Source organism: Miscanthus floridulus, chromosome 1 (genome assembly GCF_019320115.1).
Source record: "Miscanthus floridulus cultivar M001 chromosome 1, ASM1932011v1, whole genome shotgun sequence".
Taxonomy (NCBI): Eukaryota; Viridiplantae; Streptophyta; class Magnoliopsida; order Poales; family Poaceae; genus Miscanthus; species Miscanthus floridulus.
The window spans coordinates 194,749,002-194,775,365 of NC_089580.1; the positions used below are offsets into that span (position 1 = coordinate 194,749,002).

General features: G+C 43.6%; 3 protein-coding genes across 5 annotated transcripts; 2 read left to right on the forward strand and 1 right to left on the reverse strand.

The window, feature by feature from the left end:
- Positions 1-5,431: 5,431 nt before the first annotated feature.
- Positions 5,432-7,987, reverse strand: LOC136507849 (uncharacterized). Its single transcript, XM_066502451.1, has 5 exons — positions 7,686-7,987; positions 6,215-6,306; positions 6,067-6,145; positions 5,886-5,983; positions 5,432-5,794 (listed from the first exon to the last, which is right to left on the reverse strand). The coding sequence occupies exons 1-5, from the start codon at positions 7,852-7,854 to the stop codon at positions 5,606-5,608; spliced, it is 627 nt and encodes a 208-aa protein (XP_066358548.1). The 5' UTR covers positions 7,855-7,987; the 3' UTR covers positions 5,432-5,605.
- A 3,049-nt stretch (positions 7,988-11,036) lies between these two features.
- Positions 11,037-12,084, forward strand: LOC136507860 (protein PYRICULARIA ORYZAE RESISTANCE 21-like). The gene is made up of 3 exons (XM_066502460.1): positions 11,037-11,068; positions 11,305-11,386; positions 11,479-12,084. Exons 1-3 carry the CDS (start codon positions 11,057-11,059, stop codon positions 11,856-11,858), a joined length of 474 nt encoding a protein of 157 aa, XP_066358557.1. The 5' UTR covers positions 11,037-11,056; the 3' UTR covers positions 11,859-12,084.
- A 6,928-nt stretch (positions 12,085-19,012) lies between these two features.
- On the forward strand, positions 19,013-22,225 carry LOC136552933 (E3 ubiquitin-protein ligase RZFP34-like). Of its 3 annotated transcripts, XM_066544517.1 has the most exons (13): positions 19,024-19,283; positions 19,714-19,827; positions 19,939-20,026; positions 20,141-20,200; positions 20,517-20,549; positions 20,640-20,717; positions 20,844-20,887; positions 20,963-21,003; positions 21,134-21,216; positions 21,323-21,414; positions 21,513-21,582; positions 21,660-21,701; positions 21,805-22,225. In XM_066544517.1, the coding sequence occupies exons 1-13, from the start codon at positions 19,051-19,053 to the stop codon at positions 21,937-21,939; spliced, it is 1,113 nt and encodes a 370-aa protein (XP_066400614.1). In that variant the 5' UTR covers positions 19,024-19,050; the 3' UTR covers positions 21,940-22,225. The 3 variants fall into 3 exon arrangements, with proteins under 3 accessions (XP_066400618.1, XP_066400606.1, XP_066400614.1); XM_066544521.1 differs by lacking the exon at positions 20,517-20,549 and having other exon boundaries at positions 19,013-19,283; positions 20,587-20,717; positions 20,789-20,887; positions 21,660-21,721; XM_066544509.1 differs by lacking the exon at positions 20,517-20,549 and having other exon boundaries at positions 19,020-19,283; positions 20,587-20,717; positions 20,789-20,887.
- Positions 22,226-26,364: the final 4,139 nt, after the last annotated feature.

The window sequence follows — 26,364 nt, forward strand, 5'->3', positions numbered from 1 at the left end:
TACTTTTTCAGCCAACGAACAATATTTTTCTCTCACAACAAATCAGCCAACAGTACTTTCAGTCGTAGCTTATCAGCCAAACAAACAGGGCAATTATTATTCTGAGTTGAAGAGAGTAATAGACGAGCCATTGTGTAAATAAATTATCTAGGAGCAATCGAAATCTATTTGTTGAATGACATGTGAGTATGTGACCACATATAACAGACGATAGCTCTAAAATGAACCTTTGTATGCGAGCCATTGTACATGTCTTTACTGTTTTTTGATGGACTCGTATCTAAATCAACCCTTTGTTGGCGTGGATTTAGATAAAAATTAATTGAATTTTGACCATAATCTATTCTAATACATATGGATTAAGGTAAACCTAAGTACACCCAAACAAAGGCCTTAGGGCTTGTTTGGAACGAGGGAAAATTTTCCTGTTCCTGTGTTTTTCCTGCTCTACACGATTCCTGTGAAATTTCTGCGTCCCAAACAGGCCCTTAGGTGAGTAGAGCTCTAGAAGTAAACCAATGCCGGCTCATGGGGAGCAACAATAACAACGCTAGAAAGCGATTGCCACTTTTTAAGTCCGTTGTTTAGCTCAAGATAGACTACTGTACGTGGTAGGACGAAGACTGATTGCCGACGAAGGATTACTTGGGGTGTTTTGTGCAACACGGGTGATTGGCTGGATCACGTGAAGCAGCCTCCGCAGTTCCGCGCCAAACCGAAAGGACGCCGGCTCTTCGTTCTCCCGACCTCCCTGTCCCCCTGACGCTGCCGCGCGCGGGCGGCCGGTCCCGGTTGGCGTGGCGTGGACTTCACGGTCACGGGCGGAGAAATCAGAACTGGAAGGTTCGAGCCAGGCTACAGGGTTACAGTTGCAGCTGCGCGCGTCCTGCAGGTGCAACCCGTGGGAACCTGGATCGCTTGGTGCCGACGACCACCATGACCGACAAGACTAGCCGCCCGGAGTGGGATGCAGAGCAAGCAGTAGCAGAGAGCCTTGGCCGACAACAGATCAGAGGAATTACCGTCCGATCGCGACCAATGGCCAATGGTGATCACAGGTAAAAGTAGCACTAGCTAGCGCACCCCGCGCCCGGCGGGAAGCAAGCGACAGCAACAGCAAACCATGGGGAATCTTACGGTCTTGCCTACTCCGGAGGAGCATCTTATTATAGCTAGATTTGCCACCAAAAACCAGACAAAAGAAGTTGGTAGCGTACTGGGGACTTCGGCCGGCACCGTGCCACCGTCCACTTCAGACTTTTTTAACGGCCACTGATTATTCTTTATATAAGCGAGCTACGTCTCGCCATTTTCTTTTTCGAAATAGTTACATCTCACTTTCTGCCGTCCTTGTGCCGACCAAAAAGCCCAGCGCCGTCCACTATTGGCTTCTCACCTTGGCTTGACGTCAGCTGATGCCTATTTCGCATGTAGCAAATGCGAGAGGTGGTAACTAAAAAGCTTAGAGCAAGACATACGCAAGGATATAATTTAGTGGTCTCTTTCTGAACATAAACAAAATGTGTTTGAGAGTTGACATATACCCAAACTTCCAACCTTACTGTGCAAGCAACCATGTGCTGTATCACACTTTGTATTCAAACTTAGACAAAGGTCCTGTTCAGCTTACCCCATATTCGGCTTGTTCGGCTTCTTTTTTTCAGCAAAAATAGTGTTTTTCTCTCACAACAATTCAGCCGGAACAGTGTTTTCAGCCAATTTCAGCCAAGTTTCAGACCAGCGAACGGGGCCTTGCAACCATATCTTTCTCTCCCTCTCACAGGACAACGTGCTTTCTCTCTTCTGAGGCTGTCGGTACCTTTGCGAGAACTGTTGTCGTCCTGCAAGCTAATGACTTTTTCACCTCTCTCCTCCACGGCATTTGCCATATGATGTGGCACAACGAGACCACCACACGCTGGAGCTTGGGGTTGGTCTTATAGGATCTCATTGATTGTCAACATAACCCTTTATCTAAGTCTCCTGCAGTGCAACTTGCACTTGTTTAGTTATATTCACAAAGCCATATGCACACTACCACTTTTCTCAAAGCAAGTCCAACATTTTGTGTATGCTTTAAGTACCTCAATATTTTTTTTGTAGCCTTTAAATGACTTTCTCTTAGTGAGGCTTGAAATCTTCCACACATACACACACTAAACATGACATCCGGCCTTGATGTGTTCATATAGAGTAGGCTTCCAATCATAGAGCGATACAACTTTTGATCCACCATGTTGCCACTTGCATCACTATCCAAATTGTCATTTGTTCCTATTGGTGTACTAATGGCTTTAGCTTCATTCATGCCAAACTTCTTGAGCATGTCTTTGATGTACTTGTCTTGACTCACAAATGTAACATTCTTCAATTGCTTGATTTGAAGTCCAAGGAAGTAACTCAACTCTCCAATCATGGACATCTCAAATTTATTAGCCATCATCTTCCCAAACTCTTCACAAAAGTCTTGATTGGTTGATCCAAATATGATGTCATCAACATAGATTTGCAACACAAATAAGTCCTTTCCAATCTTTTTGGTGAAAAGAGTGCTGTCAACCTTGCCCATCATGAACCCTTTAGATAGTAGAAAGTCCCTCAACCTCTCATATCATACTCTAGGTGCTTGTTTCAATCCATACAATGTCTTCTTCAACTTGTACACATGGTCGGGCTACTTGTCATCTTCAAAACCAGGAGGTTGCTCAACATATACTTCTTCATTGATGTAGCCATTGAGAAATGCACTCTTGACATCCATTTGAGAGTTTAATGTTGTGGGCACAAGCATAGGCTAGCAAGATTCTAATTGCTTCTAATCTAGCAACCGGGGCGTATGTTTCTTCAAAGTCAAAACCTTCCACTTGAGTGTATCCTTGTGCTACCAATCTTTTTTTTGTTCCTTACTACCATCCTATCTTGATCTTGCTTATTTCTATAGACCCATTTGGTTACAATCATATTGTGACCCTTTGGTCTCTCGACTAATTCCCATATTTAATTTTTTATGAAGTTGTTCAATTCTTTATGCATAGCATTCACCCAATCAACATCCTTCAATGCTTCATCTATCTTCTTTGGTTCAATGGATGACACAAATAAGAAATGCTCATAAAATAAAGCTAATCTTGATCTAGTTTGCACACCTCTAGAAATATCTCCAATTATAGTGTTCAATGGATGATCTCTGTATCTCTATTATATTTCTATGCTTTCTCAATGCTGTATTTGAAAGGGGCCCTTGAAAGTGCATCTAGCCCTTTATTGGGTTTTGGATGATTGAATGACAACATGATTAAAGGCCTAACCCGTTTACTAAGTGTGGACAGGAAATAGATTATCTCACAGGTACTTAATGAAAGCCAAAAATGATGTATTGTTGGAAACAATCTAGTTCAAACACAAGATAACAATGCAAATATGATTCATGCAAGGCTTACTCAATTGTGGGATTTCTATAGCTTATGTGAAAGCAAGCACGTTGAAGAACTTTAATGAGACAAAAGGGATTGTATATGGAATGGTCTCACATTCTAAAGTTTGCTACATTGAAAGACATTTATACAAATGATCTAAATGAATGATTCAACACTAGGTGTGACTTGATGACTTGAGATGATGCAAATATCAAGGAAAGGCTTCGAGGTACTAAGCAAGGGTGAAGGGCAAGCGATGGCTTAACGACTGAGGAACCTAGCTAGGGTGAAGAAGGAAGTACTTGCATTTAGTTGATACCAATCAAATCATGACGGACACATTGAAGTGGAGAATCAAATCTTGAATGTATTAGTGGAAAGTGACTTGATACATCTGGAGTCAACTCACATTTATTGAATGCAACCAAGTCACATGCTCAAGATGGCTATGCTCAAGGAGAAAATCAAGATCGATATGTTTGACACCCTCACTTGATGATCATTGAAGTATATGGCACCCTCACTTTATGATCATTGAGTGAGAGAGAGCCAAGTGCTAACTCGCTGTGCTATAGGTCCAAATATCGGACATGTCCGGTATGATACCGGACGTGTCCGGTATTGGCCTGGCTATAGCATCCTCCCTAGTTTTCTCGAGTTGGTTCGTCGGGAGTTCCAACATGAGTCAAGAGTTCTGGGGGTCGAGAGTTTCGACAATCGTCGGAAGTTCCGACGCCTCACTGCCCCACTGACTTAGTGACCATTGGTATCGGACATGTCCGGTATTCCATAACGGTCACATAACGACTAGTTTTTCAAAAGGGCTATAAATACCCTTTAACCTCCACCTTTGGAGGCTACTGATTCTGCTGACTTCCAGACACGTTTTTGAGCCTTGAGAACACTCTCCAACCCTCTCTTAGTGAGTGATTGATTCAATCTTGCAAAATCCATCTTGTGGGTTGAGTGAGATTCAAATTTGAGAGCAAGTCACCCTTGAGCACTTGTTCATATTGTCGATCTCGTGATTTGCATTTGTTACTCTTGGACTCTTCGGTCCTAGACGGCTAAGCATCGTCAAAGAGCACCCAAGATCTTGTGGTGTGTCTCGAAAAGTTTGTAACGGTTCGATTCCACCGCCGTAAGGAAATGAATCAACTAGTGGAAGGAGGAAAAAGAAGTTGGAAAAGACTCTGGCTAGAGTGGCCTTCGTGGTCCTCTAGAGCTGACCTTTGCTGGGACGCTCGTAGCCCCCCAACGGAGAGTAGGTCTCGACAGAGGCCGAACTCGGTAAAACACATCGTGTGTCTCGATCTCTCTGATCTCTCTTTTCATTGAGTATTTGTGATCCACTTGTGTTGCTTGAGCTTGTGAACAGGTTACTACTAAGTGCCAGCAACTTGGTGTGAAAGAAGAAATCGAAAGAATCAAGTTGGGAACTGATTTGGTGTGAAAGAAGAAATCGAAAGGATCAAGTTGGGAACTGATTGGGCAGAACCCGTGTATACCGGACGTGCAGAGTTTTAGCTCCTAGATACCTTATTTACTCTGTTAACTAACTTTGAAGGGTTGAATTTTTAGAAACGCCTATTCAAACCCCCCCTAGGGGGCATCATCCTCGGTCCTTTCAGCCCTAGATGAACTGACGAGGAAAACTATGGAAGTTTAGGTAGAGGAGAAAAATATATTCAAACGATTCTTCAACTCATACCACTGCTTGTCGACACTGTAGACTAATTTCAGTAAATATAAGAGCAAAATTCCTATGACCTACAATACAAATATGTACATGATGGCAAAAGCAACTACCTACCAGCTACACCAGTCCATGCAGTAAACAGGGTTCAAATCAATATAATCTAAGGAGGTATCAGTGCAGTAAACATTACACTACTTCAAATCAGTGCAATCTAACCTACTGCACCCCTTGGTGACATATCAGCAAACTACAAATCAAATCAGCTTCGGTGATCAAGTAAGCAGCAGATTTTTCAGAAGAACAAACAAGACCGATGGGTGTTCAACTTTATCTTTCATATAATGCAGAGATAAGGAAAAGGAGCATCGATCATGTAGCGGATCTATTCTGATTACAATATTACTTCAGTTCAAATGGAGTTTGGATGGCAGATAAGATATTACGGCTACTTCTCCACATTACCAGTTGCAACTAAGGATTCGACTGCCGCTTAATTATCACTCATGTGTGTGCTTGACTCAATTTGCTTGGCAGCCAACAGGGTTCGAACTTCTGTGTCTTGGTCAGCCATATCAGCGGGTGTCTGCCCATAAGTGTTCTCCTTCTTGGGAGATGCCCCAGCCTCGATAAGAAGCTTGACAACATCCAAATGTTCTCCTCTAGCAGCATGATGGAGTGGCTGCACAAGTCAGATACAGAATTTTAATCTTTCTTGCAGTATATAGCTGAAAATATCAGTTTGAAAATGATGGAAAGATTTGTGAGCTTACTGTATCGCCTTCAGAATCAACAGTGTTTAGCATTCTCACTACGCAACCATCCTTGTTGGCAGCAAAGTTGAGAATATATTGGACCATCTCAGTGAAGCCTGTACCAAAAAATGTTAGGCAAGAAAATAAAAAAGAACAATCACTAAAGGCATAAAGCTATTGTATGTCCAAAAATACACACCTCCAGCACAAGCATCGTGAAGAGGAATAGCGCCTTCTTCATCTTTGCATTCCAAGCTAGCTCCACGTTCCAACAATAGCTGACGAGGTGGGCACAGTTAGTTACAAATAAAGAGAATAAGGGGAAATAACAATAAAACAACTTCAACCTGCACACAAGGAAGATGACCATATAAGCATGCCAGGTGGAGCAAAGTATCACCATCTTCAACTGGAACATCAATACTGCCATCATGATTATCTGCATAAATAAAAACAGCAGAGCATAAGTGAAGAGTTCACCAGATAACCAAATGTGCACAACTTTCTTTCCTGTTGCCAAGCATGCACTTGAAAGTAAAGAGGCACAAAAAAAGGGAAAATAAAGTTCAAGGGCAGCTAGCTTTGATACATTGAAGGGAAGTTTAGTGTAGGAAGTCATCAAGTATATATAGGAACAAGATTTAAATTAACATGTACTGACACATTCTGCTGGTTAGCATATATGTAAAGTATGGTAACTCAAATTGATAGATTTGATCATTAAATATTACATCAGTATAAAATTATGTTAAGATGGGTACATGGGCAAATATATTGAATTACCAAACCATAACTAATCATGCATTCGTAGATATTCCCAAAGAATGCTTACAAAGATTGAAGAAAACTGAAAAATACTGAACAATAGGACTATCCTATGGAGACAAAAAAAAAAGTTCATGGAGATGCACACAGCATGTGTACCAAGCAAGTATACTTAACAAACAAGCTAACTGATACACAAACAAGATATCCCTTCAAACTTTTTATTGGTTGACAAAGAAACTAAACCAGCCACAGGGTCCCTTTGAATATAAAAAAAAGGTCTATTACTCTACTTTTCCCCAGCATAGGATGTTAGTAATGATAAAAAAATAAAGAGGAGGCATGATTATCTTCTCCTGCATTGCACTAAGCATGTAACCATCTAGTGTTTCTATATCCATAGCGGCACTAAAGTGCCGTTGAACTGCGACAGCATTTTGCTCTGAGATGAAAACTGATGGAACACTGAGTGGACAAGAGAACAGAAAACAGTTGCCATAAGCAGATCACTGGCGGAGCCACACATCAGCCAACCTGAGCCGTGCCCACACATCGCTGGCCTGTGGCTGCTCCCTCATGACCATGCTAAGCTAGTAGCTGCCCTGCTGGTTGCGGGACTAGGGAGTGTTATTGCTCAGAGATTAGGAAAAACCAAAGAAATTTATTTTGGACTGCACACCAATGTGCGCTTATTCTGCTCACAGGGCAACACACAAGCTGATCCACATGACCACATGGATTAATTTCCACACGCAAGCCGCATTCATGTCTCTACAGGGATATAAGTTCATACTGCACTAAGCCACTAAGCTAGATGTTCGAATAGAAATAGCACCATATTTGCAGCAATACCACAGAAAGTAGCAACTGACAAGTGAAATTCAATACAATCACGGACGTAGTTCGAATCTGAAGGCACCATCTATTCGACCATAAAAAATCAACCAAATTTTGCAATATGCGTAACCTTATCTAATCATGTGATCTCACAGAGCCCTAGAAGTGCTCCAATAAACGAGGATCGCAAAAGGATGGGACGGATCAAGCCAGTACCGAGGGCGGCCACGAGGGCGGCGATGTCACCGGTCTGGGCGGCGCTGGCGAGGGCGCGAAGGTGGGGAGGCACATCCTCATCGTCGGAGGCGCCGCCGAAGGCCTCGGCGTGTTCGGCCATGTCGCCGTCCTCGTCCCTGAGGCCGTTGCGGCCGCCGGGAACTGCCATCTGCTGCGAGGACTGCTTGGGATTGGTTCGGCGAGCGTTCGAGATGGTGAGCAGAAGGGGAGCCCTTTTGGCGGCGGCTTTGGGACTTTGGGTCAAGGGCTTCTGGCGGTCAGGCGGGGCGAAAAAAAACCCTAGCTGCCGGCTGAAATGGGTGAATATCGTGTCCACTATGGTCGTGTGTCCTTGGATGGATTTTTTTTTTGACCGAATCCTTGGATGGAAAATTGATGGCCGATATCGTGTCCAATGATATTATTCACCCACGCATATGTAAATTATTAACAAAAAGTCCAATCTACTATTAACAAAGAGATCTCTTTTTTGTTAGAAAAATATTTTCTCATTAGATGTGCTAGCCAATGAAAACCAACGATGAAATATCCATAACGTGTTTTTCTAGCATACTCTATGTGTCCTGTAATTTGGTGTATTATAGAGATTCCGGAAAAGTTAAGAGAGAATACAAAAAAGTTTGTGTTCTTGCTTCATTTTAGGATCAAACGATATCATTAACGTAATTAATGGATATTGGCTAATAAATAGCAAGTATCGATGAAGTACCTACCAAATTTGTGTGACTGTTAATGCAAAGTGTCTCTTGTCCCCTAAAATCTCTTATATGTGAGTTTTGCTAACCCAGACATTCGAACACTCGTGGCTGCTCTGTTCCCCGTGTGTAGCGAATGGACGGTGTTGACCTCGACTTACTGCGGGGCCACCACATGGGCATCGCGCTGCCGTCGGCCCAACCAAGGCCACCACCTCCGCGGGCATCGCGCTGCGGGGCCACCACGGTCTTGAATAAATATGACTCCCATAATTACATGTAGATCCACAAATAAGGATACAGGCTCTAGAAGAGGAGGTTGCTGCTATGTTAAAAAATCAGGTTCGTCGTGAAAAGGACGCAAAAAAAGGTAGATCAATATCACAAGAACATATCTTGGTTCATATGCATTTAGAAGAGAAACTTGCAGCAGCAACAAATAACTTCCATTTATGTAACGCAGAATGTGATGAGTTGAAACAGGAACGAGATAATTCACTGCGACAGGTCGATGAGTTACGTGATCAGAACAGGCATATTATTCTCAAGTTCTCCCTTGAGGACTTGGAACAAGCGACAGAGAATTTCAGTGATGTGTGCAAGGTTGGAGACACCGAATATGGCGCGTATACAAAGGCATAGTACATAAGACCATGGTGGCAATCAAGCTATCATGTTCTTCACAAAGCTTATTTCAACAGGAGGTAGGTTTGTTGTCTTTAGATGAGTCCTTTCTCTAATGCTTGGTTATTGCAGGTTTCTATTCTTAAAAAATGTAGACATCCAAACAGAGGCTAGGGTATGGCGTCCACCGACAACGTGGCTACAGTGCACCAACAGTCTGTCCTAGGGCCGCGTTACCGTGCAGCAGCGTGCCCCGACGATCCGACCTTGCCGTGTCGTTGCCCGTTGCGGCGTCTGGCGTTGGCGTGTCAATCATCTTCGGCCCGGGCGCGGCAGGCAGAGCAGAAGCGGACGGGCGTACCTTTCTCGCGTCACCGATCTTGGTCTGGCTCTACCACGATCTGATCTGTAGCACGACAGGTCCTGCCATATTATCGGTCAGCGTCCCCAATTTTCGCCACGTCATCCTACAGCCACGCCACCATGCATGGCGCGGCACAGGCGTTTCGCCGCGCCATGGTAATAGGGGCGGCTAAAAGTGTTAGATTTGAAAATAAAAAATAAAAATTAGTTTTTAAAAAGTGTTAAAATTAAAAAATTTCCACGAGGTAGGAGTCGAAGCCCTGTGGTAGGTCGCTATCCGCCAGCCACTGGCGCCATTGCAACATGTTAACACCCGATCTACTTTTGAAACGTTCAGATGAAACATTTGCAACATACGTCTTAGGACAGATAAAAACACTTGAAAATGCGTCTGAAAACACATACAAAAACACCTAAAAACACTTGAAAAGTCATTGCAAAACATATGCAAAATCCAGATAAAATACTTGCAACATATGTGTAAAGCATATGCAATATCCAAATAAACACACTTGCAACACGCGTATGAAGAAGCAGATGAAATATTTAGAACAGCCGCTCGCAACACACGTGTATAGACATTGCAACATATGCAATATTTCGATCTACTTTTACAACATTCATATGGAACACTTGCAACATATCTCTGAAACACTTAAACATACGCTTACAAAATGTGAGAGTCAGGAGGACGTCAACGGCCCAGCGTACACCCAGACGTAGACACAGGCCTCCCCAGGCGCAGGCGCATGCCTTCCCTTCCGCGATAGGCGAGGTGGATGGGGGCGCGAGTGCAGCACCATCACGCTGAAGAAGGCGCGGCGGGCGGGTGTGCTGCCTATGACAAGCGGCCCCACACCGGAGAAGGCGAGCGGTGCTATCTTTTCTTTTTGAGGAAACCGACTGAAGCAGTGAGGCGCAATGCGGGCACGCACTGAAGGGAGGCGGAGTGCAGGTGCACGACTTCCGGACGGACAGACGTGTCCTATCATTAGCGTATATGTGAGTTGAATTTTTTATCAGGACGGACGAAGTAGTTACAATATCTACTATCATCCTGTGCGTTTTGAACTTTATAAACTCAACTTGTATGGGGAGGGGGAAATACTATTAAGAGGTAGATCAGATTAAACTAAAATATTCAATTAAAGACCTGCTTTGTTGGCTTTCAAAATATGCAAGTCAATAAAAATTTGGCAAGGCATGTTTTTTTTTTTTTTGTTGTCATTTGGTTTGCTAGCAAAACTTGCGACCTTTTACATTGAACTTGCCAAATCTATGGCAAAAATTTTTACGTAACTTTTGCTTGCCAAATCTTTGGCATGGTAAATTTTAGTCATAAACCAATCAAGCCCCAAGTATATATATGGATTAATTTAGGTATTTATCTAGGCAATGTCCACGTACATGGGAGTAATTTGGACTTTTTACCTTCCTATATCTGAAGTTTACTTAGCCAAGCCCTAACATGATTCGGCCCAAGTACTGTGACAACATGATTCGGTCCAAGTACATAAATCCCAGTCCATGAACAGTGCTATCCTTCCGGACCACGGCCCATGAGCTCTAGTGGAGCAGTGGAGGTACTATAAATACTACAGTACACGGTATTGCAGCTGTACTCCTCCCCTCGCAGTACATCATCAGCGTTCTCCAGGAAGAGCGCACATGGCTGAGAAGGTGCTGCCTTGTTCTATCTCCGATCTCTCTGCTTTTCTTGTTGCTGAATGTCTCCTGCATGATCTCTGATCTCTGTGCGTTTCTTGTTGCTAAATGTCTCCTCTCCTGCATGTTTTTATCTACTTGATTTGATGATCATTCATCAGTGTTTCCATGATTTTGGTTTACTTGGTTTCTAGCTAGCACCACTTGCATCGACACACGCACGCAGAGTAATTTACTATAGTATCATGCAGGTGTCCACGTTGGTTGTGACACTCAACCATGGCTGCTGCCGCTGCTTCACGAAGATCCGGAAAACTGTCTGCAAGCTGCAAGGTAATAATCACTTGTTGCCTCCCGATTCAGTAGCATGCGCCTTACATTGTCGTCCAGTCCTTGTGATCGGAACGTGTCTTGCGTGGTGGCAGAAACCGAGGACATCCGGGCGATTTCCTACGACGAGGTGTCCAGGACGGTGACGGTCTCTGGCGCCTTCGACCCGCTGGTGCTCCCCTGCAAGCTCCGGCGCAAGGCGGGCTGTGTGATCAAGGACATCCAGCTCGTGGCAGCAGAACTGAGGCTCCCACCACAGCCACCACCGCGTCCGGCGCAGCGACTGGCCGTGCTACCAAATCCGTTCGGTCCGTCGTGCTGCTGCGGCATCTGCGGGTGTGGGGGCTACGGCTGCTGCTATTGCGGCGCCTACTTCATGAGCCACCCGCCGTGCTACGGGCTGCCGTTGGGGCAGTACCCAAAGATGGAAGTTGCCTGCGAGGAGGCGTCGTCTCCAGCGTGCATCATCATGTAATGTTTGCTTGCTAGTAGTAGCTAGTTTGTCTTGAGGAGACGTCGTTTCCCGCAGTCCAGCGTGAAAGGTCTTGCTACCTAGTGTGTCTCGAGCTGTTACTGTGGTTAATTTATTAGTCTTTTGTGGAAAGAACGCTGTTACTGTGGTCCTGTAATCTGTAGTCTATAGTGGAAAGCACCGAGCAACATGGATTCTTAACATGAAAGGGATAACGCATCCTCGTTTAGTTTAAGAATTGAATCTCGTATTAGTTCATCTAGCATATTATATGCATACTTATATTCCAGACACTGTTCTGCATCCTCGCTCGTTAAGGACTTACGGTGTATCAATGGCCGAGTTTGACTTTTCATAGAATCTATATACACAACCGAAGAGTCCTGCTTTCCATAGTGTATAAGATCATCACTGTCCTGGTATTTCGAAGAATGAGAATTCCCAGAATGATAACTGGTCCTGCTATTTTGAAGAGTGAGAGATCCCAGAATAATGATATATGACAGTGTACAAGATGAGCCAGCTCTACATGCGAGTGAACGGATGAGCTAGTCCTCGTTACCCTGTATAAATGGCCCTATTATTCTGCATCGTCGTTACCTTTTTTTTTTTTTTTTTTTTGCCTCTTATCTTATGTACAACTATAGAATCTGTTCGGATACAGACACACCTCACACACACGGTATACGAACAAACCTTCAACTATACCTAGACAATGAATGCAGCTGAGAGGTCATCAGACTAGCTTGGCTTTTGATAGAAAAAGCTACCCATGCATGGGCTAGCTCTACACGTACTACACGCGAGTGAACTGTTGTGCCGATTGCTTGTTTAGTAATTTTTGCAGTTGTTGAAGAATTCGGTTCGTACCATTTATATTCTTTTGTCAATGTACGCCAAACAGAACTGAAGCTTGTGTGTCACGTCGTTCATATTTATCAACAGACTTCTCTAACTGAAACGAATATTATTTCTGCAAGAGCAATTGTGGTGGAGTTTCTATACCTATGCGCTGCTATTCTGATAAGGGGTTCAGTCTGTTCCCTCCCACCATTTGCTTCTCTTAGATCGACAACTGCAGCTAGCCTGTTTTGATTTAGCCACTGATCAGAATATAGGAAAATTTGAGCCTGTTGGTATACTCGAGATTGGAAAACGCGGGTGACGTCGTCGAGGTTGGCCTCGGAGAAGGCCGTGAGATCCGCAGATCCGCGTTGAGCTGAGGTTGGTCTCGGAGAATATCGTGAGATAAAGATGACGATTCTACATAGATGGCAAGGGGGTACCGTGACGAGGGTGACTAAGATGCGTATGTATTTATCATAATCTATATGTGTTGAAGTGGATTATAGTAAAATTAAACTAAATTATATTCCATTTCACTCCAACGTATATGGATTGAAGTGGATACACTTACCTGACGCGTATTTCCCCAAACCCGACCTCCCTCACTCCCCGGCGCGTTTACAAATACGGCAAAGCAACTGCTCGACGCGAGGCAGGGCCACGGAGGACATGGCGACTAGCGCTTGCCGTGCATAGCCTTGCATAGCCATGTGTCCACGTGAAGTCGAGCCACCAAATGTGAACTTGTGAAGTCGAGCCAGAGCGACGATAGATACATATGGAAAAAGCGTTGGAGGCACACATGACAAGGCAGATGCAGGCAGTAAAAGGCTCGGATGACAGGGAGCCAAGGTGGTGACCTCCACTAGCAGTCTAGCAAAGACACCGACAAGGATAGGGAAGCAAACCAACAAAAAAAAGAACTATATATATAGAATGAAAACGGGAGAAAACAGGAGAAAATTGTTTGAAAACAGGACCGAAAGAAACCCACTGCTACGCTGTTTTTACCGGGTATAAACACCGGTATACACCGCCGGTACTCACGTATTCGAGCCTTTTCCCATTTCAGGACAGGAGCTATTAGCCATTGTGTTGCGGACAGCAGACGCTTTGGGCATTTTATGAGTACGTTTGGTTCTCCTTCCCACATGCATGTACGTGGTGGTGCTAAAAACGAAGGTTTGGTGCTGATTGGAGCACCAGAGCAACCAACGGTAATGGGCCGTTCACGCCAACAACATTGGACCTCTTTGCTAAGGACACACTCTCAATGATACGAGGAGTTATTAACTATAAGATAATTAACTTTTCAAATAGTGTTAGCTTTTAGCACATAACTCAACATAAATAGCCCCACATGATACCCACGTAATCTTCAAATATATGTACAAGACGGGTTCTTAATCGAGAGATGGTCTTTCTCCTTCTTTTATTAAAACATAAAATAATATGCTTATAGATAGCTCATAAGTTATTATTGGAGCCGCCCTAACAGAGTTGAGCTATACAGCACGCTACACGTTGACCGTTAGGGTGACATGCGACAACAAAACCGTGGCTGGGCATTTGTGATGCACATTTTTTTTCATTATTTTTTCCTTCTCTTAATTGTTGTGAGATGATGTGAATTTGTTTTAGGCCCCGTTTGACCAGATTTCTTTTGATTCTGGCTCCACGCTATAACCATAGGAGCCCTAGTTGGAGTAAGAGGGGTCATAAATCATGGCTTTTCCTGGTTCCACATTTATTTTGTTAGGAGAGAGAAAAGCAGTCTGTTCGGGAGGTCGTATCGTATCGTGGATTATTTACTGCTGGCTGGTTTGGTGTGAGAGAAAAACACTGTTTCCGGCTGAAAATTTACGATCGTTCCCGGCTCTTGTGAACTGTGCTGCTACATTGCGAGGTGCAGGAGGAGCCAGAGTCGCTAGAAGTCGTGCCAAACACATCCTTAGAGTCAACTAGTCCATCAATCCATACTCCCGCATAGGCTAAAATCTTAGAAATACAGCATTTTATGATGTCATGGACCTAAAGTTTGATCTTATGCTGTAGATTTTTTATTTTTAAAATTAACAAAACTCTTACTTTTATTGTATTTTTATTAACTATTCTTCGTATATCTTCTATATCTAAATAAGAAATCCGCATTACACGTTATCAGGGCTCACTTCTCTCTCGCGCTGCCTACCCACAACCACACCTCTGGGGCCTGTTCTGCTTCATGTGGTTCTTGGCGCAAGCATCCCTCCGCCTGTTCACTTGCTGCCCCGATGACCCATGATCTCCTCTGAACACAAGCATGTGGTAAATGCATCTACCACTGACTGAGGCATCCCGACGAGTACCCATTCCTGTCAAAAACACTTTTGGTGCTACCGCTCAGCTTGCCACAAAAAAAATCCAAGCTACCACCAGATCATTTTCTTTTCATCGCTACCCATGGCAGGTCATGCGAGCTTCCTTCGTTTCTGTAGTACCTATGAAAGGTCCTGCGAGCGAGATGAAGCAGAGGGATGGTGGTGTGGTTCCAACAGAAATGCAGATGAAGTTGGACATGGAACGCCACAAATTAAATAGAAAAGCTGGTCGATAATAATGGGGCGGCGGCACTACAGATGTGAGGTTCGTGACAGAAGCTGCGATTTGATCGGGATTCAAAGCTGTCTCCGGCGAGTCGGCGGGTGGTGGAAGGGCAGCTCGGCTCGGGCAGTTTGTTGGCAGTGGGGATTCGCTAGATTTCAGACGCCTAAATTTTAGTTTTTTTTTTAAGACGACGATTATTGCATATATTTTGTACTGAAATTGCGGTTTTAGTTCGTTACAATTTCTGTAGATATAATATGTAATTTTTGGTTTCGATAATAAAAACCCGTTAGACAAAGCTCAAAGCTGACAAAATCTAATATGTGTTGGCACAAAAACAATTTAACAATTTACAATTATTTCTATAATCAGAAAAATACAAAAATTTGATATGTTATGACAAAGACAAATAAGAAATCATAAAAGTGACAGTTTATTTGTGCTATTTGGTAGTACAAGAGTGTTGCATAAAATTATCTTAAAATTCAGGTACCTAAAATATAGAAGAAGTGATAAAATATATCATCAATATTTGTATCTTCTATACTATTCTACAACTAATCTTTTTTTGCGAGGATATTCTACAACTAATCTAATCATAATAAATACCAGTTTTTTTATTAATTTGGTCAAATTTAAAAATGTCTGTGACTTTTAAAAATATGAGATGTGTAATTATTTGGGACAGAGGAAGTTCCATGGTTGATCGAAAAACACATATTAGATGGAAGGCATGGGTTTAGTAGCGGGATGGTGGCCAGCCCATCGCTAGAAGAAGCGGGTCTGTTGGTTGCTTCATGGTGTAGAATAACAAAGTGTAGAATAGCATATATGTATATGGAAAGGATGAGAAGTAATCAGGTTCCGATGTATTTGCACGTTGTAGAAAAGAAGGGTCTAGAGTTTCTATCGCGGTACATAAATGTTACCGTAGTGGGTGGTGAATGAGTTATGAAGATCTACACTCAGTGGTTTTACGATTGCGGGAAGTGTTTTACGATTGCAGCTATATGACCCTAGTGAATAGTAAATTTAAGGTACGGGAAAATTGCATCCACCACACAACAAATTGGTGGGTGTGGTTGCATATATTAGTCCAACAACTTATAAACTGCTCAATTAAGTGTAACAACTTGGTAATCTAATAAATCTTTGGTTCGTACACTATAATAGTAATGAACTTTGCCACACCGGATATTGAGCAGGGCTCGTGTTCACTTCAGGATGGCCCATGCTCGGCTCGTGTTTCCTCAGAGTGCAATCAGCTCTTTCTCTGTACTAGCTAACATGGGCTACTCATGGCCGCCAACCGCATTAAAAGGGACTATATGCACGATTTTGTTTGAGGGTGTCGCTCCCTTGCTATTCATGAGCTCCGAGAATCGATCATCATAACTGATTCGTTAACCCCTTAAGATTTGGTTTCTATTTCGGTGTAAGAATACGGTTGTGATACGAGGTATCACTCTGGTTATTGAATTGGGACTGAAGGTATAAAATATCCCTTGTTTGTGTCACAAACCTGTTGTGACGATCCAAGCTTCACAACTCGTTCGAGAGTAGTTTTCTTATCCTCATGGTTTGGAGGCCACTTTCCTATCTAGTTCCGCAAATTGTATTAGCTAGTTCTCCAAAATGACCAACTTGAGTTAAAAAATAGTTAAATTTGTTTCACTAGAGAGGGGTTAGCACAAACACTTAGGCTTATCGCTAATTCACAAATAAACACAAAAAGTAATATCCACTCATAAATCAGCATGCACGTTTCCATAATTGTTTCACGTCACATTACTTCAACATACTGGAGTCCCTACCTGCCTATACTCACATCACATGGTGTGGAGCAGCCTCCAAACAATGACGTTCGCCTTGTGGTTATGTCATCTTGCAGAGGTGAGCGGTACTTCTTATCCTAGTTTTCAGAGCTCTCATGTATGGAAACAGTATGGACTTGTTTCATCTTCATGGAACTTATTTTACTCCTATGAAACTTTGATCTTTTCATCGATATTGTGATATATCAACATATCTGCTAAGTTGTAGGTTATTTAGTACAACTCATAAATCTCTCGTGACACCTCCACTAAGAATGACCTTAGACGAACCATTGTGCTGTGTCCGAATTTATAGCATTAAACCACCCACGCTGTCAAGGTGATGTTTACCCAGGAAAACCACCCTGCAACTCGCGTTAATTGTTTACCGGGTGAACGTGAACCCGCACCAACTGGAATTTGAACGCCTCATGCCCTCATGTCATGGACGCATGACTCAACTTTTTCTTTTCTTTTCGAGTCAAACAATGCGCGTCGGATACACGATCAAACACGAGCTAGTACTAGCATCTATCGTCTCAATTATATTTATATTAATTAACACGAGGACGAGAGGGAAATAAATGCGAGGCGGGCAACGCATTCCTTTGCAGTGCTTGTTTAGTTTCATAAAAGTTTCTCAAAAAAGTGCTACAGTAGCCATTACATACGTGCATGGAGTATTAAATATAGACGAAAAAAACTAATTGCACAGTTTGGTTGAAAATCGCGAGATGAACGTTTTGAGCCTAATTAGTCCATGATTGAACACTAATTACCAAATAAAAACGAAAGTGCTACAGCAGTCCAATTCCCAAATTTCACGAACTAACCACAGCCGCAATCCGTGACGACCCGAAACTGGAGTGACAAGTACGTCGCACGCATAGCCTCTCGATCGATAGTTGATCAGATAGCATGTCAGGTTTTCAGGTTTGGTTGATAAAAAAAAAGTTTACCAAAGAAACGTACGCGCATGCACTTCCGTAGGCCTGTCGCTTCCGGTCCGGGAAAGCAAGAATGGCCTCTCTTGACAAGAAACCACCTGCACCACACGTAATGGAGTCTAAGAAGATAATGCCCTGCCCTGTCGTTTCGAGCAAACTTGCAGGTTTAATTCTGGCAAATTTTAAAGAGCGCTCAAGAAGAAAGCGTATATACCTTACCGGCCAAAGTTCTGATCCATCGATGGACGGCAGAGGAAGGTTTCTTCAGTAGCAGGAGGGATCTGGCAATAGGATGGATGATGTCTCTAACACTATTATACGCAGTCGGTTGTGGGATCCACATGTCATCCATGGGACCCTTCCGTCAGCTGCTCAGGTGTACGTACACGGTACATTTTCGCTGGGGAAAAAATGGGTACGTGACTACCGTACGCGGCACCGTGCGGCTGCCGAACCCGCGACACGTGGATCTTCAGTTCCGATTCTGCCGAGCCAATTTTGCCGAGCCTGCCACACGTCGTCAACTGAGTGGACAGCTGTAAGGTGCCACGTACAGGAGTCCCGTACGCGATTTTTTCCTCCTCATCCTACCGGTAGAAGAACGATGCGCATGCATGCACGTCCGGGGCGCCCTGTTGCCAAGAGCCCAAGACGCGGATCAAGTGCCGTGTGTGTCCACTGATCAGTGGACTCGCACGACACGAGGCACCAAGCAAGCGATCGATCACTCCCGCGAGCCGGCGACGCGTACTCGCAGGCCGCACCGGGCACCCGCGCCCGTGCACGCCTGATGGCTGATGCTGACGCCCCAACCGTCCGTCCCCCACAGGCCACAGGATCGGGCGCTCGGCGTGCGCGAGGCCGAGGCCGCCGCCGCCCAGGAAATGAACGACGGCCTTTGCCAGTTCCCAGGCAACTTTATTTAGTGCGTCACATAAAGGTCAAGCGCCACCGAATACGACGCAACCGCAACGCCCCGCTGCTTCTTTCTTTGAGGCGCCGATGCGATGCCTACCTTGTGCCCTTGTTGAACCCACGTACACTTGCACTGCACTCCCGCCTGCCTATATAGCCCGCGGTAGCCCGTGCCGTGCGGATTGCGGAGTGGCATTGGGCAGCACGTCCCTGCTCACGGGCCACGGCGCGGCACCGGAAGCGAGCGAGCAACCGCCGGATCGGGCGCGGCGCCGCCCCTGCCTCGCGCCTTCGCCGGTGCGCTCACCCAGGTACGCACGGTACGGGTCGAATACTGTTGGGACGCTGCTTCGTGGACTCGTCGGCAAGAGCTCGTCGTAGCACGGACACGGCTTTGACTTCTTGTTGTTGCCGTTGTGTTCCTCTCCCCCGCCGGCTTCTGGAGCGGTGGACGGCCGCTCTGCTGCTCTGCTCCTTCAAGCCCCCGGCCGGCGCCTATCCCCCCTGCCACCTCTCTCCCTCCCTCTTTCTCTTCTCGTCTTCCTTCCGTACTTCCGTTGTTCCGTCGGTGTCTCATCCGTCTCGTGCTTGGTGGGCGGCGACGCCCGGCCCGGCGCAGTCGTGAAGCTGACGCAGAGATGGTGAACCTAAGCTCTGGCCCGCCTCTGGGACTGGGAAGAGAAGCAGCCACTGAAATTTCTTTCACGAACCCTTTTCACCCACTGCGTCTTTACTTTCTTTCTCATTCAGGTGCATGCATCGGCCTACGATATCTGAGTCTGAGATCAGAAAAGAACAAGATAACAAAGGGGAAAGGTGCGACGTGCGAGCAATGGACGCTGATGCCGGGCCAGAGCGATACGGGTAACACCACAAATTTCTCATGGCCAGCATGGTTTAGCTTCTCCCCTCTCTGCAACCGACCTCTCTTTGCGATCATTTTCCTGTCGGAACCAAACACTCCCGGGACGCCAGGTGCGCGCACTACAGGAGGAAATGCAAGATACGGGCGCCGTGCTGCGGCGAGGTATTTGACTGCAGGCACTGCCACAACGAAGCCAAGGTCAGGACATCGCACTGTATCCTCGGAATTTTGCATGTTTAATTTCGAGTTGGTTCGTACGTACAGGATACAATTTTTTGGCCCAGTGGTATTAGCCTGATTTCCTCTTTGCAGGATTCACTTGAGGTCAGCATCCAAGACCGCCACGTGGTTCCCCGTCACGACATCAAGCTGGTCAGTGACAGGAGGCGTTCTTTTGCCTGCTGTACAGTCTACATGCATGAAACTGCAAAAGAACCTATTTCCACATTCACACAGCAAAATAAATAATATGGCATAAGTACCTCAGCACAGGACACTTTGCACGAGATACAGATTAGCTTGCTCTTCACTTCTTCAGTTCTGCAGATACGGATATCAGTCGCTGTCCCTTTCTTTTCTACTTAATTTTCAAATCGTCTGAATCATTATGAGCCTCCTCTGGCAGTGGCAACTGGCAAATAGTGATACTACTTCTACCTTTCTGCATTTGTTTTTCTGAACATCACAGGTTATCTGCTCGCTCTGCAATAAAGAACAGGATGTAAGTTTCCTGATGAAGCAGGGATAGTGTTTTTCAGGTGCTGTTGGCGTTACCTGCACGTCACATGAAAATCAACTCATTTGTTGACAGGTACAACAAGATTGTTCAAATTGTGGAGCATGTCTCGGTAAATACTTCTGCGCGAAATGCAACTTCTTCGATGATGATGTAAGCTCGCTTTTGAAGTAATTAAGCGAAGTAGTTGACGATTTTACGCGCTAATTTGGACATAATTTCAGAAGTATTCCATCTTCTGTTTTCTCCGGTTTTGTGTCGTGTTCCCTGACATTTCAGGTATCAAAGAACCAATTTCACTGTGATGGATGCGGCATATGTAGGCAAGTAGTATTAAATCTTCATTATCCTTCTGTTTTTTTTCCCCTATGAATCCTAAGTTATTATTATTTTTACAGAACCGGTGGTGCAGAGAATTTCTATCACTGTGATAAATGCGGTATGCTTGTTTTGAGCTAATTATTTCGTTCACTTCTTCGAGCAAGAACTAAGTTTTTTTTTATTAATTCCTAATTTAATGTCCCTACGAAAGTTTGTACTACCTGTGGGTCTGTTCTATTCTATTACAGGTTGCTGCTATACCTCTCTGTTGAAGGATTCTCACCATTGCGTGGACAGAGCTATGCATCACAACTGCCCCGTATGCATTGAGGTGAGTATTATAAGCTTTTCAAAGAGAGCATGAGCTCTACATCTCTTAGAATTCAGTAGATAGAATAGATAGATTACTCATCCCCTAACCAACTTCTGCCACACAGTATCTATTCGACTCGACGAAAGCTATCAGTGTGCTCCATTGCGGACACACGATTCACCTGGAATGCCTGTACGAGATGAGAACGCATCAGCAGTAAGCCTCCACTTGACACAGGGACTTTCACCTGATGCGGTTCCTGACCGTGTCCATCCCAGCTAATCCGATGCTAGCCAACCTGCCATTTTCCTCAGGTTCTCATGCCCGGTTTGCCTGAGGTCTGCCTGCAACATGTCCGACATATGGCAAAAGCTCGATCAAGAGGTACAGCTTCCTCTCCCAACAACGCATCTTATCTTGCATCTTCAGGTACCAATCCAAGTAACTGTCCATTCCTTCAGGTTGCAGCGTCCCCGATGCCGGCGATTTATCAGAAGAAGATGGTAAGGGCACGTTCTTTAGAGTAGGCTCTCTGTCCCTCTCCCTTGGGTTCGTCTGTCAAATTGGAGCCTTGTGCTAATGTTTTGTTCCTGGGTTCACATTCAGATATGGATCCTTTGCAACGACTGTGGCATGACGTCGAACGTGCACTTCCACATCTTGGCGCACAAGTGCCCTGGATGCAGCTCTTACAACACCCGGCAGACGAGGGGCGATCCAGCTGCATGCTCCAGAGTTTGAGAGCGAGTCAGGACTCAGGAGGGAAGACGGAAGCAAATAAAGCGATACTGCACTGCACATAAACTCGTGTGTGATCGATCAATAAGCTCTAGTCCCGTAGCTTGCAGGGAGGAAAGAGTACCATGGCCATTGAGTCCATTTATATTGTTAGCAGATATAGATGTATTATATGCTCCACCATTGCAAAGAAGCATTTGGCGCATCGGACACGCGGTATATTTCCTCTGTTGCTATATATACTTATCCTAGCAACAAGCTCATATGTTGCAACGGAATAATGGGCTAACTATTTTTATTCGATTTATTTGGGTTTGATCTAACCTTGAATCAAATAAATTCCAATGTCTATAATAAATGCTAGTACAAAAAAAAAAATCTCATACGAGGAATTGAAAAGAGATTAAATCAATTTAAAAGATAGATATTGTGTGCACCTATTAGATGGTTTGAATTTAAGGGAGATAGAAATGTCGGGAAGAAAATTCACTTGGGTCAACTCCAAAAGTGTACCAACTTTTGAAAACTTAGATAGGGTGCTGGTCCGCACGGAGACGGAGTGGGAGCAAAAATTCCCCCTAGTCACCATTGATGCACTAAATAGGGAAATCTCTGATCACACTCCCTTGCTTCTTAGCACCAGCGAGAAGGTACACATGGGCAGCCAGCCTGAGTTCAAATTTGAACTCTGGTTCCTCCAAAAAGATTTTTTCGAGACGGTTACGAGGATTTGGAAAAGTGTAGATTATGGATCTACCCCAATAAAGAAATCCCAGAATAAGATCAGAAGATTAAGGCAGTTTTTGAGAGGCTGTGCAAAGAACGTGAATGGAAATTTTAAAGGAGAAAAGGAGGAGCTGTTTTGGCTAGCTGGAGAACTGGATTTAAAAGCAAAATCCTAGATTTTGAGCCAGCAAGGGCTAGACCTGAAGCAAAGTATGAAGGAAAAAAAATCACACAATTGCTTCGGGAAGAAGAAATCAAATGGTTCCAAAGGGCAAAAACCAAGGACATGCTAGAAGGGGATAATAATACTAAATATATCCACATGGTGGCCAATGGAAAAAAGAAGAAAAACAAGGATTTTTCAGCTAGAACAAGAAGGGGAAGTGATCAAGGGGCCGAAAAACTTAAAGTTTTCATAACAAAATATTATAAGGATTTGTTTGGATCATTACAGAGAAATAACTTCTCTCTTGATGAATCACAAATAAATAATATACCTCAGATTAATGAGGAAGAAAATAAGCTGCTAATAAACACGTTTACGGTTTACGGAGAGAGAAGTAAGAGAAGCAATCTTCCAAATGAAACATAATAAGGCACCAGACCCTGATGGCTTCCCGACAGAGTTCTACCAAGTGTTTTGGTCTCTCATTAAAGATGACTTAATGGCCATGTTTCAGGAGTTCCATAATAGTATTTTACCTCTTTTCAACCTTAATTTCGGTACAATCACTCTAATCTCGAAACAAAAAAAGCAGTCAAACAAATACAACAATATAGGCCTATTTGTATGCTCAATGTGAGCTTTAGGATCTTTACTAACGTCTTAGCTAATAGGCTAACTGCAGTGGCTGACAAAGTAGTGAGACAGTCGCAAACAACTTTTATGTCAGGAAGAAACATTCTAGGAGTAGTGATACCGCACGAAACAATTCATGAGCTGCACAGGAAGAAGAAGAATGGGGTAATACTAAAATTGGATTTCAAAAAGGCTTATGACAAAGTCAATTGGGCCTTTGTGCAGCAGACTCTCAGGATGAAGGGCTTCTCACCAGTGTGGTATAAATGGATTGAAGAGGTTGTAAGTCGAGGAAGTGTGGGGAGTTAAAGTGAATGAGGAAATATGCCATAACTTTCAGATTAGAAAAGGACTTAGACAGAGGATCCCCTCTCGCCTATCATTTTTAATTTGGTAGCGGATATGTTGGCCATCCTTATTTCGAGAGCAAAGAATTGTGGGCAATTTAGAGGCTTGGTACCTAATCTAGTTGATGACGGTCTATCCATTCTGCACTACGTAGACGACACGATACTGTTCATGGAAGATGACTTAGAGGAGGCTAGAAATCTAAAACTTGTGCTAATAGCTTTTGAAAAATTGTCAGGCTTGAAAATTAATTTTCATAAAAGTGAATTGTTTTGTCTCGGTGCGGCTAAAATCCGAGGTATGGAGTATAGGGAGCTTTTCAGATGTGTAGAGGGAAGCTTCCCCTTCGGATACTTAGGAATCCCAATGCACTACCGGAAGCTTTCAAACAAACACTGGAGTTCAATAGAAGAGCGCTTCCAGAAAAAAAACTTAGTAGTTAGAAAACGAACCTTCTTTCCTCGGGGGCAGACTAGTGTTGATCAACTTGGTCCTGTCAAGTCTACCAATGTTCATGATGTCCTTTTTTGCCATTCCTAAAGGGGTGAGAAAAAGATTGGATTATTATCAATCCAAGTTTTTCTGGTAATGTGATGAACACAAAAGGAAGTAGAAGCTGGCAAAATGGAGTATCCTTTGTAAGCCAAGATGCATGGGGGGACTGGGGATCTTAGACTTGGAAATTCAGAATAAGTGTTTACTTAGTAAATGGTTGTTCAAGCTCTTTAATGAAGACGGTTTATGGCAAGATGTACCTAAAAAGAAGTATGTCAAGGACAAATGCTTGTCTCAAATAGAAAAATTCCCTGGAGATTCACATTTCTGGTCAGGATTGATGGAGGTGAAAGATTTGCTTCTCCAGCATGGAAAGTTAAAGGTAAACGGTGGTCACCAAACAAGATTTTGGGAGGATGTGTGGATTGATCAACAACCGCTAATGCAGGAGTTCCCAGACCTGTATAGGATAATAAGGAGAAGAGGGGTATCGATAGCCAGTGTACTAAGCTTGACTCCGCTGAATATTTCGTTTAGGCGAGGAATAGTGGGGGAGAGACTAAAAGAGTGGCTCAAGCTAGTCTCTTTAGTACTACCAGTAAATCTAAACAACGACAAGGATATATTCATTTGGCAAATAAGAAAAATTTGAGTTTTCTCAACATAGTCATTGTATAGAGAAATAATGAAAAGGGAGAAGATTTCAGGGAAAGAAGTGTTCTAGAAAGCAAAATTGCCTCTAAAAATTAAAATTTTCCTTTGGTACTTAAAGAGAGGGGTAATTTTAACAAAAGACAATTTAATTAAGAGAAGATGGAAAGGAGATTCTAAGTGCAGTTTATGTGGCTTAGAAGAAAATATTCAACACCTTTTCTTCGATTGTTGAGTGGCTAGATTTGTTTGGAATGCGTTGTTCATCACCTTTAACATTCAATCACCAAAAAACATTTCTCACATGTTTGGATCTTTGATAAGGAGATTTGCTCCAGGGCTAAGAAATCAAATAATAGTGGGGATAACAGCCATATGTTGGGTCTTATGGTTGAATAGAAATGATGTGGTGTTCCAAAATTTAGTTGCTATTTCATACTTGCAGGTAATTTTTAGGTGAACTTTTTGGATCAGGCAATGGTCCATGTTGTCTAAAGAGGAAGAGGGAAGAAATATGAAACAAGGCTATAGGCGTTTAGAAGGAGTGGCGCTACAACTGTTTGGAACCTGTGTGTGGAAGAATCAGAAAAGGATAGGATTGTAGAGTCCTTTGTTCGCTCTGCTTGAAGTTGGGAGTTTAGATTTGGTCTGGGATTAGTGGACTTTTTGATGGTTTGGGATCAGTGGACTATTTGATTTATTTTATTGGCTTCTGATGTAAGGTCTCAGGTTATTGTGAGTCTGGACTATCTGGCTAGCGAAAAGCTGGCCTAAGTTCCCTTCTTGTACTGTTAAGCTCTAAGCATTCACTTGTGCATGTGAAGGCTGGAATGTTTTGTCCCGTAATCTAAAAATACAAGTTTTAAAAATGTGCAAGGTGAGCTACACACCTGCACACCAGCCAAGACACAAACAGGCTTGATGTACTCGCTTCGTTCCATAAATAATGTCATTCACGCTTCCCAATAAATTAATTTTTTCAACTTTAACCAAATATATAAGAAAATATTAATATTTATGTTGCATAATTAGTATCATTAGACGGATCGATGAATATATATTTTCATAATAAACTTATCTGGATATACAAATGTTGCTAATATGCTATTCAAATCGAGTCAAACTTAAGAAAGTACCGACACGAACTCCATAGCAACACTCTTTTTTAGATGGAGGGAGTAGACTTCATCAAAAGATAGGTCAGATTCGGTCAAACTGAAGGAAATGTGGGGTCAAAATATTTGGTCTGAGAGCCTTAAAGGCCAGGTCGGGCTTTCTTAGATTTATTTAGATTTTTCCTATTTTGGCTGGTCATTGATTGAAAATCATGAACCGACGAACTAGCTAACCGGGTTGGGTTGGGTAAGCCATGATTAGATCTACTCAGACATCCAAACCATGATATTATA